The sequence below is a fragment of the Pogonomyrmex barbatus genome, unplaced genomic scaffold, assembly GCF_055798465.1.
Source record: "Pogonomyrmex barbatus isolate J1 unplaced genomic scaffold, ASM5579846v1 scaffold4, whole genome shotgun sequence".
NCBI lineage: Eukaryota > Metazoa > Arthropoda > Insecta > Hymenoptera > Formicidae > Pogonomyrmex > Pogonomyrmex barbatus.
Window position 1 is genome coordinate 12393155 of NW_028297138.1, and position 18892 is coordinate 12412046.

At 41.7% G+C, this 18892-nt stretch overlaps 1 protein-coding gene across 3 annotated transcripts in view; it reads left to right on the forward strand.

Annotated features, from left to right (window-relative positions):
- Positions 1-18528, forward strand: part of LOC105428487 (band 7 protein AGAP004871) — a 186866-nt gene extending 168338 nt beyond the window's left edge. For 2 of the 3 annotated variants that reach the window (XM_089080772.1, XM_089080771.1), the window contains exons 5-9: positions 792-1013; positions 1106-1286; positions 2291-2452; positions 3612-3777; positions 4354-18528. In XM_089080772.1, the coding sequence (XP_088936898.1) occupies positions 800-1013; positions 1106-1286; positions 2291-2452; positions 3612-3777; positions 4354-4518 (888 nt within the window). In that variant the 5' untranslated portion in view covers positions 792-799 and the 3' untranslated portion in view covers positions 4519-18528. The other variant, XM_089080773.1, reaches the window with a different exon arrangement.
- The last annotated feature ends 364 nt before the right edge of the window (positions 18529-18892 follow it).

Sequence of the window (18892 nt, forward strand, 5' to 3'; positions counted from 1 at the left end):
ACAGTACATTATGTACAACAGCTCGCAATGAAGAAATAAATCGCTCGCCTCTCTCGGTGAAGCGAAAAATAATTCTCTCTCCTAGCTTCACTCGATAACGCGAAAATTACGGAAATTAAATTAGTGATAAAACTAAAATCGGTATGCTAATATTTAAACGTAGTATCATAACCAGTGGATCATTTCCGCGCATCAAATATTTTCTTTCCCAGATTTTAAATTCTTCTTTATAAAGAGTGGAATTGACGAAAAAAAGACCAACGAGAACGGAACTGCGCAATGAAATTAATGAGAGAGAGTATGGACGGAAAGGGACAAATTACTTTTCTGGCAGACGTTCCATTTCACGCACAATTTAACCGCGCGATCTCCGTAAAAGGCGTTTGCATGATTGCTTTGCTTGCAATATAGTTGAAAAGAAAACGATCAACGGCAGGGAACGGGATCAGGCGAGCGCATCGTCCCGCTTTTACCTAATCACTTTTGTGATGGCACGATTAATCTTTCTGACGAAATCAGAACTGTTACTTAATCGAGAATGTTTGAGTGAAATTATATCGTCTTTACGGAGACTCGAAGAAGCTGAGCGAGGGGTACTCTTTTAAGCTCTGTCAAAACCATTCTTTTTTAGTATCAATTGTTATCGTAATTGACACGCGTATGAATTCCAATACAAAATATTCAAAAAATAATATTTTTAGCAATAATCGAATCAAATTAAAAAAAAAAATCAGAATTTTATATAATCATTTAAGATATCTTTATCTATATATTTTCTATTGTTACACAAGCGGCCGGAATGATGAGTACTACTAATCGTATGGCTGATATAAACGCTGACGAAGTTGGTATAATGACGCAAGTTGTCGAATTCTTCGCAATGATAGGATCGCTAATTTTGGTAACGATCACGCTGCCGTTTTCTCTCTGCTGTTTATTCAAAATCGTTCACGAGTACGAGAGGGCGGTCGTTTTCAGGATGGGTCGTTTAAAAGGTGGAGCACGCGGCCCAGGTAAATCTGGCGTAAATTTTTGACTTGTACGGTGGGTACGTCTTACAAATATCTGATTTGATACAGATTGTTCGTAATTGATTTCTTCGTAGGAACTTTTGTCGTCATGCCGTGCATTGACCATTGCGTACGCGTTGATCTGAGGACAGTGTCTTTTGATGTGCCACCGCAAGAGGTACTTACCAAAGACTCCGTCACCGTGAGCGTTGACGCGGTCGTCTACTACCGCATAAAGGAGCCCCTGAGTGCCGTTGTAAAAATCGCAAACTATAGGTACGGAATTTGTTTCCTTCGAAATCGAGACAGGACGAGAGGCGGCAAAGCAAAAAGAAGAGAGACGTTAAGCTTTTAATTTCGCTCGCGGTGCGCGAAAACTAATGCTGGTTTCTACTACGATGTTATCTTATTATCATTGTGGATTGCGCTATTATTCTGCATTTCTGGCCGACAGTTTTCACTTTATCCTGACAGTTTTACTCCGGACAAGTTTATTTCCAGCAGCTAGATGAAAGCGTTCTGTACACTTTTTCCTTTGGTTACACGTCGCGTTTCCTTCGTGCTGCTGGCACGGCATTTAAATACTTGATTGCGTGCGCCTTTTTCTCGGTCTTCTCCCCTCGCCGCACCCGCGCTCGCTGTAATCTCTGTCCTTATTTTTGGTCATTGCGAAAATCAGAGACGGACGTGCCCGGTGGTATAATGAAAATAAGCTAATTGTACATGTTAAAAGCTTTTCCAGGTTAACAGCAATGAACTGCATAACGAGCTTTGCTCACAAAGTTCGTGTTGCATAATTTCCGTGTTTATTTTCGTGGATGCGTAGCAAATGTTAAATTAGTCATTAACGCACGTCGTGAGAGAATGTGAGACAATGATAGGATAATGATAAGAAAAGAAAAAAAAAATAATATTTTAATTTCTCCGCAAATAGCATTTAATAAGGTGATTTATTATGTAGATTTATAGGCAGAGCATTTTACACGGGCATTTTTACATCATAATAAAAGTGTCAACACGCGTCAGCGCGACGCGCGTATATTACCACGTTGTCCCGATAATGCTTTTAGAGTCACGTCGAAAGGGTCGTGCACGTAGCACGGTTTCTGGTCCGTTAAAAATTACGAGGAACGGTCGACATAGCGTGTCGACGTTGCGGCGGCGTTCCGTGGGGGTTTAACGACTACCAGCAACGGGACTTGTTCACAGTTTGCCACCCCCGACGGCGGTGGCTGGCGAGTCACGGGCCGGTTGTCATCCCTTTCACTTACTTTTTCCAGCCATTCGACGCGGCTACTGGCCGCGAGCACGCTGCGAACGGTTCTCGGCACGAGGAATCTCGCTGAGATCCTGTCGGAGCGGGAGACGATATCCCACACCATGCAGACCGCCCTGGACGAGGCAACAGATCCTTGGGGAGTCAAAGTCGAGAGGGTCGAAATGTAAATATTTCAGCTCGATATTTTAGTGCGTCGCGGATCGAGGAGCGTTCCGTTTTGCCTTGTTACCCATTTGCGTAATTAATTCGTTCGTTACTCAGGGCGACGGCCGACGGGAGACATCGAGAGACGCCCTTTTGCGAAGTTAATCTTTCGCGATCTGTTAACTTCGACGTAGATTTTATCACGACGACGCGCCTTAAAATCGCGATGACGATTGATCTCTTTCACTTGAAGCGCAATTCCATTAGTAATAGATTATCAAAATGAAATGTTTGATAACTTCTCTTGAGCTTTATATTCGTTCTAACAGCGGTCGTAAGGGAATCGAGAGGATCGTTATGAACGAGCGGTCGATGCAAATCAATGTGAAAATCGCTTGATCGGCAAATAATACGAACGTCGCGCAGCTGCGCAAGGCTGATCCGATAAAAATAATGCGCTAACGAAAATGTATTTCGGCCGGCGGGGATAAAAAAAAGGGAGCAGAACGAGGCGTGATTTAAAATTTAAATGTGTTCGTCGAATCCGCATTCGCGTAAAACAAGTCGATGGTCGTTTATTTGGCCGCCGCGCGACCGATAAAATTTCACCGGCAGACGGAACGAATCGATACGCTTATATTTATATCGACAAAGTGTTATTAAGGAGTAATTAGATTACAGCTGCATATATTGCACCGTGCATAATATGGTGATATTATTATATTATTGTGAATTCGATATTAACTCTTTGCACAGTGATTATCAAGATAGTCCTGTCATAAACATTTATGATGGTTTTGTGCATATTTTTGCGCTCATTGTAAAATAATTATACTCTATAAATAATATTTATCGTATCTTAAATGAAATAATATTTACAACAAAGCTTGTTATTACGCCAAAGAAAAGCACTATAAAAATTGATATAAAAATAAAGAGAGGAAAACGTTAGTTTATTAAATTAATTAACGCGAAATGCTGCGATAGTCTGCATTTCTGAAAATTATTTTCGAGCGCGAAGGAAACAGAACGGCTATCCGGCGACTATACGATGTTTATCGTAAAAGTCGTTAGTATTACCTATAATAGCCTCGGCGCCGTTTACGATCGCGCTCTCACGTTCATGAATTTCACCACGACTGCCCAAAACGGATATCTAACGGATGCCTCTGCTTCAGAAAGGACGTCCGACTTCCGGTACAGCTCCAACGAGCCATGGCTACGGAGGCGGAAGCTACGAGGGAGGCGAGGGCCAAAGTGATTGCGGCGGAAGGAGAAATGCGAGCTTCCCATTCCCTGAAAGAGGCCAGTGACGTCATTTCCACGAGTCCCGCAGCTCTGCAGGTAACGCACACACTCGACATGGTATTTTGTCTCCCGCGACCAGACGCTCGACACTAATTATCAAACGTCGCTAATTATCTACTATCATAGATTATTTCCGTATTTTCCGGTTTCATTTCATTTCTATTAAATCTTGTCTCGCTCGTAACGCTCGGTATTATGAGTTGCCCGGCGCGTTATCACATATTTAAAATTATTCGTCGAACAAAATCAGCATTGCAGTTAGCATACCGTGAACTTTGGATTTATTTTGTACTCATTTTTTTTTTTTTAACTAACGTATAGCTGGAATGTAATATAATAAAATCGAATAACAGATAAGTCTGATAATTACATCGATACATTTAACATCGTACATCCCTTTTTCAAAAAATATTAAAAAATTTTTACTATCGAAATTTTACAGATAGAACGTAATGAGAAGCTGTATTTTTGGTTGTTTTATTAACAACACGGTATCTCTCACGCTGTGTGACGCAATTAAATAAAAATTCTCGACTGCGAGTCAGATGTTATAATTAGAAGATAGTATGAGAGAGAGAAAGAGAAAAAAAATCATATCTTCTACTCTTGTAGTTGCGATACCTGCAAACTCTGAACAACATATGTGGCGAGAAGAATTCAACGGTCATATTTCCGCTGCCGGTTGAGTTCCTGGCACCTTTATTCTCCACCAACTTGCGCGATCGTCAAGAAACTGCACAGGCGGGATCCTTATATAAGGCGGAAGATAAACATTAAAAATAATGATCCTCTTTCCTACCGCAAGACAATTATTATTACAGCACAAAGAGAATACGCGATGTTGTTACTTTGAAAATAACTACGTGAAGAAAATAATTAAATGAAGAAAGAGAGGCAAAAAGATACACAGTAACATTGTTATTATACACACATACACACACACACACACACACACACACACACACACACACACACACACACACACACACACACATATACATGTATAAATATATAATATTTCTTTACAATATTGGATAAAGGAAATATACGATATATAATTGACAAATATTACGTAATGTAAGATCGAAAATCCGTTGAAGGGCCACGCTACGTCTGCTACGTTCTACGAATATCGTTTTTCCGGTTGACATCGTTTGCATCTGACGATTTGCCAACTAAGACAAATTAATTACGCAGTTCGCCAGAGACGGCCGCGCCAGATGGAGATTCGATAAACACGTGCTCCGATAAGATCGCTTTGAAAACACGCCTTCGTTTAACTAAACCCTCGCCCTCGTATAAACGATTCCACACCAGGTATCGTACACGTATTTTCCCACATTGGGAAATGGTCCGGCCGGTCGGTCGACGATGGAAGTTTACGATCGGCGCCATTGTGATTTGCATACGATCCGTCTCTCTTCGCGAATGATGTTACTAAATACCGTAAAGTTCGCTTAAACTCTGTACGTTCGTCGATCACTGTTTTATTATCTTTCGTTTCCGTTGGACATTCCGAACAGTCTGTGGGTTTTACGCTCGATTGCGTAAGGTCCTTTTTAAAACTACGGTCTCTCAAAGTCTCAGACTGTGACTGTGAAGAAAAAAAGGAACGATCGAAACTCGAAAAAGCTTTTACATTTTAATGAAATCAAGTAGCAACGTTAAAGCGTTTCCGTGTGATATTAATATCTCACTGAGAAAGTCCTTAATGAGCTTAGACGTAATTGAGTTTTTAATAGACGTAATTTCCAAAGGAATTTAACGACACGTATTTTTATCATATGTCTCTATTGGATCGGAAGCCAGGCTTGGGGTTTTTACGATTCATCGATGATACGAAGCGCACGAGTTTCGTTAATCGAAGTCTCAAAGATAAATTCCTCTCTCAGCCTGTCAAAATCTGAAAACGCAATGCATCATCCACGGTACACAGAATACCAAAGGTTAAACGCATTAGTTGGTCGTAGTTTTATTATCCTATTTCATTCCGGATATTCGGGGCACAGTGGTTTTTATTCGCCCGAGTGCACAGACTTTTTCAAGATCGCCGTTCGTGACGCGATTCACCGACGTTTATTTCCCGGGGAAAACCACGCGATGTCAAACCTTCGTCTCTCTTTTTCTCTCTCTCTCTCTCTCCCTCTCCCTCTCTCTCTCTCTCTCTTTTAAGCGAATAAATTCGAAGGATATGACGGTGCACAAAATCGACGATCACCGCGGATCTTTTTACACGCAATAGTGCAGTATGAGGAAGCTCTCAGCGAGCGCGGTTTTGTTCGATATGCATTCGATTATACTCGTAAAGGGGAACGCCATTATTCGCCAAACGCACAAAATTCGATTGCAAGGAGCAAAGCGCTTGAAACTGCAGAGAGATTCTTTCGTTTTTTCCCCTTCGAATTGATATCATTCCTCACATTTTTTTCTCTCTCTCTCTCTCTCTTTCTCTCTCTCTCTTTCTCTCTCTCATTATTAATTATTCTAATTAGAATTTTTATTTTTAATTTATTCTTATCTATAAAACGAGACGGAAAAAGAGAGAGAGAGAGAGAGAGAGAGAGAGAGAGAGAGAGAAAGAAAGAGAGATGTGTTACATCGCAATAATTGTTTCGTGAATATTCGAAAACCAGATAAAGATTAATTGCGGCCCATTGGCGCGTGCGAGTTTTAAACATGGCCTACTTCATAAATTCCCGCACGCAATTTCCGAAACGTTTCGATGCGTTTCCATTTAATCGTAATAGAACAATCGTAATAGAACAATGCGCAATTCGGACAGGCGATTCCGCGCGGTCGCGTATACTTTTACGGATTTTCGCGAGTAGCGAAGAGCCGCCTCTGTCGGGAATCGCTAATCGCGCACGGAGGAGAATAAGGGGTGGCATGCATTATACTAGCGATATTCGGCAGGACGAATGGCTCGCCCACGCAAAAAGGTAACGATGTCGTATATTAAGAAAATTCTTCCCTCTCGCTTCTCGCGTTTTGACTCCCCTTCGACCCCTTCGCGCATATTCATCCCGCGGGAACGGCGGCGAATTCCACCCTTTTCTCCCGAGTCGCGTTCAATGGCGAGACGAGTATTCAACAAACGCGATAATTTTGTTCCGACCTGCTCCGTACAACGACGTGCCGACCGGTTCTTTTACTCGGCTCATTCTCAGACCTACGAGGAATACCGACCAATTAAAAGAACAATGGAGCCTGCAAATGCCATTGTCGTGCGCGCCCTGTTATGTACTCATAAAGTGCTCTTTTTTTTGTACATGTCTCGGTTTATTCCCTTTTCGTAAAATAATTATCATTTTCGAGCAGATCTCATTTCCCACGAAATGACCACGTTCTAGACACCACCTTTCTCTACTAATATTAATATAGTTTCGTAAGGATCGAGGTAATTAAAGAAATGAAACCGTGTTCTTTCTCTTTCTTTCTCTCTTTTTTTTTTTTTTTTTTTTTTACGACGATAAAGCTTTGCGCTCGTGAGACTTTTCATGCATAATTATGATCCTACATATCCGATATAAAATATAAACATTAATAAACTTGAATTTAAGTCTCTCTTGTCAAAGATTTTATTAAATTATTTCTTTCTATATAATTTAAACTTATAACTTTTATGACCGACGATTAAATGAAAATTCTACTTTCGAGTAAAATTTATACGTGAAACTGAAATTGAATTTCGTCGCAAATTTACGATTATCTACGATTGAACGTATGGAGATCAAACTGTTGGTTAATTAACAAAGAGAAAGCCAATTAACAACTCGATAAACAGCATTTCTCTCACTCTCGTATCCACTACCGAAAACAGACTTCGCGACTCTCCGCACACCCCGTACATCAGATTTCTCGTGTTTAAACATTAGAAGCGAGGATGGGTTCTCGCAGATGGAAGAATAGAGATTACCGGGAAGTGGATCGAAAGCGATGGGAAAGGGGAAGAAGTGGGAACGGGGGGAACAGAGTCGAGTGGCGCAATAGCGAGCGCATTACAGACACGGCAATGTTTCTCGACGCGCCGCTTGCCAAGCCGGGGCGACGTAGCTAAGAGCGTGCACTTCGCAAGAATGTGGGACGCGCTTGCCGGGCGGATGACTTCCGCGATAATGGTCCATCTCCGAAATCCGAGGTAGCGAAAATGCGTTTTGGATCTCGCCGAATCCAGTCGTGAAACGCGGCGCTCCACCGTCACGCCGCTCTTATCGCGAGCGCTAAATCTCATTTAGCTTCTGTAAAGCCTGCCGTTTCGGATACGCCGGCTGCGTCACGATACTTCACGGTACTTCACGGAATATCGGGATACGTTGTACTTCAGGGACGACTCCGGAGAGTCAGCGAAGTTTCGAGCCAAGTTTACGCGACTTTAAACGAATTATACGATTTGCGTTACATCCGATTACACGCAGGCACGAAGATTCTCCCCGGGATGCATAACGCCTCCCGTGGATTATCGCCGTGTCGGCGAAATGATTAAACGCATCTCGCATAACACGTTATTACGTTCTCCTCATCGTAGCCAGCGTTGCAGGATTCCAAGCGGAGTCTGTGTCAATACGTATATGGGAAAATTGAATTAACACAAGCCGGAGAATAATCTCGCCCGCGAGATAGCTAAGATACGTGAATTGTTATAATTAAGGGATGATCACGTTCATCCCCACCGGTTCAACCGTCACGTTTAAAATCCCCCTCAAAACGTGACTGGTGAAATAATGCGCGATTACCGCGACGCAATATATCAGTAACCTCGCCATCATTAGGTCACTAATCACTTTATTCAGATCCGTAATTAGCGTATACCGAGTTAGATCTCCCATTAATTCAGGCGCGAGATAGTGAGCGAAACTTTAAAGAGAAAAAAAAAGAGAAGGATTTCAAGGAAATTAAGGAAGAACTTACTCTTTCCCCGCCAGACCAATCCAGGATATCTCAGATTAACCAGTCGGCCGAAGGTACAATTTTGTCACAGATTAATTTCACGGTGTAATTTTCGCCTCGGGAAACCGCCATAAAGTAGCACTTTCCTTATGCAATGCGATCAGTCTCGTTCCGCTTCTCTCTCTATATCCGCTGGCACATAGCTATAACGGATCGATCGATCATGCCGACTATTACAACGTTACAATCGGATGTAAGAATGCGGGGCCGGAATTCCGCCGGCGGAGGCGCGGAACAGCGCAACGGCTGCCTAATCGCCTAATTAACCGCAGACGCATCGGCGATTTATCCGAGGCGTCTGCGATGTGTGGGAAGGGCGGATATGATTAATGTTTCAGGGAGGGAGAGAGGGAGAGAGGGAGGAGGGGGGCTAGAGGAAGAGAAGGAGCTTTCCGGCTTCTCTCGTGCGCCGAGAATCGCGCGCAACAATCTTTCTCTCGGCGTATTCTCTCCTTACGTGTGGAGAGAAAACGCTTCTCTACGGGCCGCGGGGCTATGGAATAGAAGAGGGAGATAGGAAGGGAGAAAGAAAGAGCCACCCACCTGCAAAATAATTTCTCGAAGGAATAGTCTGGAAATGGGTGAGTTATGTTGTCTGGAATTTTATGTTTCCACCGTCCGCCGCCGTCCGGGCCCATAGTTTCGAACTTCTTGGGCGGCATAAAGCGCGGAAGAAACGTGACCGGGGCTTCGTATGGAGCGCGAACAAACGACGGCGTCGTGACCAACCTCGAGACGCCGTCCTGCTAGCCAGACTCCATGTGCTACATCCGTCACCGAAAGCAAATACACGGCGATATACCTTTTGCAATGACGACGGAGACGAGGACGACGACGACGACGACGACGACGACGACGACGACGACGACGACGACGACGACGACGACGACGACGATGGGGATTCCACGACTCGCCCGTAATCGAGCGTTCGTTATTTGTTTACGGGAGACCAAAGCGTCTCTCCCGGAAGATGGATCTCGTTCTGCAATGCCGGGTTGTTGCCATCGTTAAACCGCGCACACATTGGCGAGATTTTCCGACAGATTTCCCAACAGTTTGAAGCGAACGAGTCGATTGAAATTTTTTTTTTTTTTTTTTTCGAAGTGAATATACTATTGGATAGCATTTCTCTTGGAAAGATAGTTGTTTACCGAAAGCTGAATCAATTTTTTAATCGTGCCGCTTCTTAAGAGATGGCCAAGCGAGTTTTCCGTCAACGTTCAAATTGGTGTTTATAAATTATTTGATGCAAATTTAATTTCGCAAATGTTTCAATTTCAGTTAATAAATAAACTTTTGCATCAGCTTTACCGTTTGCCGATGTGCACACGGCCTTAAAGAGCAGGAAGCAATTACGGGGTGAACCGACATGGCACCGGTTAAAGCTACGAAATTACACGCGATGGGATAAAATAGATGGAGCGCCTGCACGCGTAGACAATGAGTAGTTGTAATGTTTAAACCTTTGTATCACTCAATTAATATAAAGAAATATAACTTGATTCTCTCGTGATCACGCCACTCGCCTCTCTCGTCGATCGCAATGATTTTTGTTACTTTAAATGCTATATATTATAAAAATAATTGATATCTCTCCATCTAAATACATTGCAAAAAAGTATTCTTTCTTTGTAAAAATGTTTTAGTTATCTAACTAGTTATCTAACTACTGTTCTAGTTATCTAATATTATAATTTGCTGGTCTGTCAATCCCGTCGAGCCATCTATTTTCTGATCAGCAACGGAATGGGTATCATGCTCTCAGAATAAAAATCTGCGACCATCAAGGATATTTTTGAGGACACGAATGCTATCTCAGGTATCTTCTCGGCCATATCTCTCCAGCCTAAGCTTTCCGCGAAGCTCCGGCGATTGGCGAGGGCGCGAGTGATATATTTGCCTTGTCTCCCTTTCTTCAGCGAGGGAGCGAATATTATATAGGCGGACGGAGGCTCGCAAGGCATCAAAGAAACGCGAATGTAACAGGAGTAAAAATGAGGCCGGAGGTGGAAAAGCGTGCGAACGAGGTAAAGCCACAGGAGGGACGAGCAGGTGGGAGGAGACGGGGACGGGGAAGTACCACCACTGGATTTCATTATGCAGCCTCTTAAAGTTGGCGTAACTCCCATTGGTCGTAAATATGAGTTACGACTGTCCGAAATAACTTGGCGCACCTTACTATATCTACATATGACTCTCCGGTAGACCTCATAATTTATTTCGCGGCTCGCAAAGGAGAGTGCAATGAATGAAAATAGACGACGTGCATCCTCTTTTATGTTTCTCTCCAGTTTTTCCGAAAGTTGATTATCGTGACGGAACTTGAAATCATTCGATCCGTAATTGAGACACCGATGAGACAGAACTATCTAATTTGCGAAGTAGCTTGCTCCCATTCGACTCCCACTACGACCGTTAGCAACCGTTAATGTCGCCTTTGAATGGCGTACTCGCGATTAAGATCGTATAGTAAGTTCCTGGGACGGAGGCGTTTCGCAAAACTAGTTCAAATAATTAATCTATTTATGGCGAAGAACGGTGTAAAGTAAGTTTGTACAATACAGAAGTAATTATTAATTGCACCCTTACCATCGAGGCGGATCGATATGGAAGCTAAGCATTTGGTAATAAATTCCAAGTTTTCAACAAAATTTTACATTCTGCAAGAGGAGCTTTTTGTTCAGAAGTTATTTAAAAAACAAATGAATTATACAATAAAAGAAATCAACTTCAGATCTTGCATCTTAAATCTTCTTCTAAATTTAGTATCTTTTTAATAAATGTTTATATAATTATTTTCTTGTATGTCGATAATTCAAGAATAACAACATAAAATCGATAACTTTGAAACGAGCGAGTTAAACCACTTTACTTCGTACCGTTTGCCACGATGAAGAGAACGACGTTTCCTACAACTGATGTGGTATCTCTGAAAAGAATTATTATAAAATAATTCTATTATTAAATATTATAATATTTATTTTTACATTTCGAGTGTTAAAAATATATCATAAGTATTTCTATTTTGTTATAGTATTTTTTTGAACTTAAGAATGCTATTTCTTTAAATAATTATATTCTAAATATCATTGGATGCCAAGATTCTTGAATCTTTATCAGATTTTGTTATTAGACATTTTTTATTCATGAGCTCATAGGATAGAAATAATAATATTTTATTGAAAAGAATATTACCTTCCAATGTTACATCCTCAGAAGCGGCAGATGGTAAATTTCCTTTGCCTTCTCATAGCCATGAAAAATTTGTTAACAATAGATAATATTGCAGACCATCGCAATCCGAAAACTATATTTACGGCGATATCATAGGTGATAATGCGATTTGATTATTTTTTGGTTCCAAAGGATGGCATCACAAGTGGCATTAAGAACTGACGTTATCTCAATTGACGTTTTGAACCAAATAATTCTCGCAAAAGTATTTTAATGCAATAGTTGTTGTTACATAATATAAATATAATTAACATTGTCATTAATTATGAAACAAAATTGTGTTTAATAAAAGTAACAAAAGCAATAATTTGCTTAATGTCGACCAACGTCATTGCTCGTTTCATCAATAATAATTGTCGATAGATTAAAGTTTCGTTTTAAATAAATACTGTTTTATTTGGTTATATTACGAGCAAAGCGATTTCTCGAAATGTTCCTTTTAAGAATTTACGACCGAAATGTGAAATATTGCGATTGCGACCTGTATGAATAATATTCCTACGTTTACATTATAGAAACTGCCTGGGCGAACGTGCATGCTTTTCCGTGACACGACTGATTTCCGCCGTATATTCGCGCGCGGCCTAACGAACTAAACGTGACGACAAAGCGGTTAGGTTATAAAGATTTAATGAATGTTGGCGCAACAAAACGCCGTGAAATCAAAATTTTATTCGGTCGTTAAACACGACTCGGTTCGGAGCATGTTGCCCGAAGCACAGTACGCTGAGTATGCCGCGTACGCATCCACGATGCATTATTTATTACCCGACAAGGTTATAACTCTCTCCATTTAATGCGGCGAAAGACTTACCGTACTATGTACGAACGTGCAACAAAAGCCGGCAATCTCCGCCAAATTTTCTACATAGAGCGGATGTAATCGCCTTTCATCACTGTGATTTACTAAAGAATCTGAAATTATCCATCAAGCTTAATTAACAGCCGTGCGTACAATTAACGATAAGACTAGACTTGCCTTTTTATAAAAATACTAGCATATACAAGAAATATTATTTTGTTTCGTTTTATACGATTATACGTCATATGAAACGCAATATAATGAATAATCATTGGAAGGTATCATTACGAACATTACGTTTCTTGGCACGGTCAATTATTTAAATGACGCAAATATTTGCTTTTCCCAATGCTGTTTCATCAATAGTGCGTCAAAACAATATTGTAAATTTGAAAATCCACATTGTTTATTTAATATTTTATTTTCATTGTAACCGAAGGAACAAAGAGCCCTCGAGTAGAAGGCTGTCGTACAAATAACTGTGAAAAATTACAGTTTTTTACAGTTATACAATATACTATTCATTCATACTGAAATGCGCTTTTTCGTTTCCCCGAAAGCCTCTGTCGATTTCCGGATGATAACAATAACCATTGGAATTTTACGCACGATGCGCCATACGCGAGAGAGATGGAGAAAGAGAGAAAGGGACTAGGTTCGGCACATATCGCGTTATGAGTAATTATAAATACATAATGCATTTATTGCGGCGTGCTATTATAATGTCGCCGATAATTCGCGTTAAACGCCGAATTATCATGCCCGGTGGATACCGGACACGCCATTTCCGGTATCGATCGGACAGCAATTTCTCAATTTTTTTTTTTTTTTCGCGAAGCCACACGCGGGAGGCTTTTAATTAGCGGAAGAGAATGAGCACATCCGTCCATAAATCCTTAAAAAATCATGAGCACACGTTCGCTCGTGCTCTCTCTCTCTCTCTCTCTCTCTCTCTCTCTCTCTCTCTCTCTCTCTCTCTCTCGTATCATACGCTCCGACAATGAACGCGTATACGCGGCATGGTATAAGCCATAAAGCCTCGCGCGACAGGACGATTAACTTCCTGTGCATGTGCAATACCGTAATGCCCCCGCGAATCGGAATTATTGGCCGTTGGATTCGCGCATCGAACTCATTTTCCACGGCTAACACAATACGAGCGTATTTTTGCTCACGATAACGCCGGCCGATCGATCCATTATTCCGCGATGCGCATTGTTTATCGCGCCATCCTTCTTTTTACTCGCGCTATGATAATTATCTTGCGGATTTTATTCTTCGTTCGGATAGCAGCCGCCGGCGGCATTTTCCGTCCATCCCCGTCGAAGGGAAAACGGCAGGTGTCCGTTACGGCGAGATGGAGAGACGAGTGCTCGGGAGAGAGAGAGAGAGAGAGAGAGAGAGAGAGAGAGAGCAACCGCGCGGGATTAAAACAAACTTTCCCGGCACGAAGTCCATCTCGTTCCCGCACAATGCGCCACGTTATTCCATGTAATACACGCCTACGTGTGTACGCGATATCGCCTGCAACGTCGCGCGCAACGTGCACATCGTGTTGCCCCGCACACATGCCCGCGGCGTTATCTTTCCGGAATCCGCGCGACAACGCGAAACAACCACGCGAGCGGGATGCCTGAAAATTTTCGCGCGAGAACTTTCGCGAGAGGCAGCGCGCGGCTATCTCAGCTCGTTTACCTCGCGTTTCCGCAATTCTAACACGGGTTTACGAAACACGCTTCTATCTACCTGTCTTTTTCTCTCTCTCTCTCTCTCTCTCTCTCTCTCTCTCTCTCTATGTATCTCTCATTTATTTTCTCTCTCTCTCTCATTTCGCTTCCGCGATCTATAATGTCCCTGACTTTAATGCAGCCGCGGTTTCACCGGAGTTTTGTTCATTGTCGGATAACGTCCGCGTCTGACAATGATAATCGCTCGACGTCACGCGAGTTTAATACATTACGCGATGAGGTAGTATCGCGTTGCAGCCGCGTGAATAGCGCAAGGTAGAACTAATGCGGGGAATAATCGCGATACGATCCACGTTGCCTTACGTCGGGGCACGTCGGGGCGGAACGTAAAACGCTACTCCGTGACGTCGTCCGATATCGCTCGCATTTGACGAAACAAACGTCTCGATCGTTAAAACGAGAGAGATTTGCATATTTACTGCGATCGATGCCAGCCACGATACGAATTGCATCTCGTATCGCGTGACGCGATCGCAAAGCTATTAGTTCGTTAGCCAGCCTCTGCCTACTACCTGGGTATACCGTTTTTTATTATTACGTCAGCGAGTTGATATTAAACTGCAAATTTCTGCTTATGTACTCGTGCATTGATTTTTACCGAGCGCCGAGCGAAAAACACGACGAGGGAATAAAAAAGTCTGCGATATCAAATCGTATTACGGAGCAACAAGCTTTCACGTTGCTTCAAACTCGATGGTCGTTAGGTGCATCGATGGGACCGTGGAGGGTCTTGAGACAATCCAGGTACCGTAGGAAGGTACGTTCAGGACAATAACCATTAAAGTTCTACGTGAACTCTACTCTGAGAATTGCTGGCCCACCTCCCTTAGCCTACGGAGTATTATCGATACTTTCTACCTTTCATCAACCTTAATTAACGAAAGTGATCTACAAAATACAAGTAGAGAGCTGGTACCATAAAATATATGCAAAGGTGTGTGACGTATATGGCGAGGGATGTATGTGAAAAATAAATGCGCATCTACTATTTCACGGGATAGCAAATAACGTCAAAACTCGTGATGACGTGAATTATCATATTTTATTTATTAATCAAAAAAATAAGGCAAGTTATTTATATAACTAACCGAATGAAATTTTTTCTCGTTGTCGTAAGGACGCATTTATTCATTTTAAATGTGTAATTTCATGTCGCGAAATATAAAACGTGCTTGGTTAAAATATTTGATTTGTCAGAGTGAATGTAAAAATTTGATGGGCGAGAATTTTTAAAACGATGAACCAAACTGAAAATGTTTATGAAATATATATCCTTACTGATACTAAACCACTAAGCTATCCGTAGGTAAATCCATAACTTCTTTTTCCTCGATGCCAGAAAAATAGGACAAATGCATTTATTCGATGCGTTGTTTTATACTGAAAGTGATGTTGGAATTTATTTATTACAATCAGTAGTCTTAAATATTACATATAATAAAGAAGATAATACATTCATTCATTCGTTTCTTCAGATTAAATAAATTACATAAATGACAAAAATACATATGAAATAGAAGTATATGACTACGCAAACAAGAGAATAAAATTTTCGTTAGATCCATCGAATATGAGAGGTGAAAATTCATCGCTAACGAAATCGGGGAGAAGTAAATGACTTTGGTTAACGCTGCGAGAGGGTGCATTCGCTACGCTCGCTGAATACGTACATATACGAGTAAAAATGGCTTGGTTCTCTCGAGCGTCGTATGCCGATATGATTTCGCGCGGACGGAGTCGGGCGATTTCAGCCGTCCTATGAACTACGGCAATTGCGACTAAATTATGCCATTCGACATCCCGGAATGAAGAAGGAAGAAAAACGCGCGTTCCGCGCCCCATTCCCACGATCGCACAGATGCGAGATAACTTTTCTCCGCTCGGTCGTATCTTCCGCGCTGATCCCAACGACGAATGGGGTCATCCTCCAAGTTTTTCGAGTTCGACCAACGAGCTTGCACAGTCAGAGATAGAGAGAGAGAGAGAGAGAGAGAGAGATGGGAAGAGAGGGAGAGAGGGAGAGGGAAGTCTAGAGAATTTCACGGTGCTTGCGTGAATACGAGCCAACTGGTAAGCTTTTCACACCCCTCTTTGAATGTATACTTTGAATGTGTTACGATAATTATCGCAGCTATCTTAGAGCTGAACGGATAATTTGAATAAACATACAAATTAATCGTCACGCCAACGGATTTGTCTCTCCTTCTCTCCTGTATAGTTCCTCGTTTCCGGTGAATCATCGATTTTTGCTCGTTTAAATTTTTTGCGCGGATTGTGAGAGGATATCGCGATATCAAGTCAGCGTTGCATGAATATCGAAAGTGATTTCTTCGCTCGACTATTTCAATATATTTTCCGCCAATCAAACAAAACGCGAGACGAGACGATTATTAGCATTAACTGCGGAATTTCCATTGGACGTATCTCGATTCTAACGTGAGTAACGAAGTAAAGAGAGAAAAAAAGTCGTGGAATCGCCAAATGACGAGGAAAATAGAGCGTACCGTATATCCATAGATTGGTACATGTTCCATTATAAAATTTCGAACAGCAGTGATGGCAAATATTCCAGAGCAAATTAATACGGTTGCGACGTGCGCGTCGCGATACGTTATAAAAAAGAGAGATAGAGAGCTAGAGAGAGAGAGAGAGAGAGAGAGAGAGAGAGAGAGAGAGAGAAAGTGAGAGAGGGAGAACGTGATTGAGATTACCTGTTATATTGAAAAATCCGGATATCCGTAACGCCGTAGCGCAATGTGGAGCATCCGCAAATCCGACAAATCCCAATTTCATCCGCACCATGGACGAATATTCCCGGAGTCGAAATTTCAGCTCTACCGGATTTTGTAAAACAACATTTCCGCCCTAGGTTGATGCAACTCGCTTATCATCACATCACGTAACGCCTAGTTAATGAAATCCCGAGAATGAACATGAACTGAGAGAGAAGGAAGTTGTTACATCCGTCACTTTCATTAAAAAAATATGATCATAATACAAGACAGGTTAAACTATTAAAGAGAATATTCTAACACATGTGTCTTGCATTTTGAACGATTTGCGATATAAAAACAGGGATGCACAGGGGGGTGATCTTTGATCCTGAGTTTTTCACTTCGCTTGCACTCTGTTAAATTAATTTGCGTATAAACCATGGTTGAAATGTATCAGCCATAAAACATTACGATTTATTCCTAAGAGAGATATGTATCGCTTCGGTGCACTGAATCTTGATTTATTCAGAGAGAAATCTGTATTTTTTATAAGTTATTTCGGAGCTGCAAACGAGAGATTCGAGAATTAAAAATTTCTGAATGAGTCGCTTTTTAAAAATTTAAAAGTTTCTGAACGATCCGCTGTTTTATTGTTAATTTATTTTTATTCGAAATTTTGTTCTTCATTATGAAAAAAACTAATCTTTATGCTGATCAATAAAAAAAGAAAGACGTAATTTAAATAAATTAATCTATTTTGGATATTTCACTTAATGCTTTTAACGATTGACGGAACTCATTTTTCTCAATATAAATAGGACAATATATATAGGACAAATTTCGAGTTAATTAACACAAATAAACAAATAAATTCATAACTCTACACGTCGGAAACCTTAATCGTTCCCAATAATACCGCGTAACGCATAATGTATGCATTGTAAGATCAATCATGCCGCAATCGTCCGCGTCGTACGCTTCCAGAACGAGTTGGGTGTTCTCGAGGGAAGTCCTAGCGACCTGATACGGCGAGAGCTATTATTGCACTCGCAACGGTCGGACCGCAAAGGTAGTTAACACGCGCGATACAAATTGCATAATCTAAACGGAGAATTGTGTCGTGAAGGGAATGGGGAAAGGGGAAGGGTTACAGGAAACGTGACGCGGCGGAGTTGGTATAGGGCGAGGGCGACGGAGGCGAAATCTTATCATCGATATCCACCGGGATTTCAAGTGCCAGGTAAACAGACTCGTATTTGAGATTTCCCATGCGGGGTTTACAGAGAGAGAGAGAGAGAGAGAGAGAGAGAGCGAGAGAGAGAGAGAGAGAGAGAGAGAGAGAGAGAGAGAGAGAGAGAGGGGTCAGTTTTGGAATCGGAAAGAAATGCAGAAACGAGTTGAAACTGGAAAGGTAGGTAGCTGGGAAGATGCCAGAGGCGAAAGTACGGGACCAAAAAGCGAGAGAGAGAGAGAGAGAGAGAGAGAGGAAAAGGATAACAGATATCCTTGAATGGCCCGTGCGTTCTCGTAGACGATTCGATACGAATAAAATAGATCCTCTAAGAGATCTTCATTGGACAAACTTTTATCCGCATTACGAGTCGAGACCTCGATTCGCACTGACCGGAGAATTACATTTTCCTTTTGTCCTTCGACTACCCGCTCGTGAATTACGAGCCTCTCAACTCTTTCCGTCGTGCATAAGA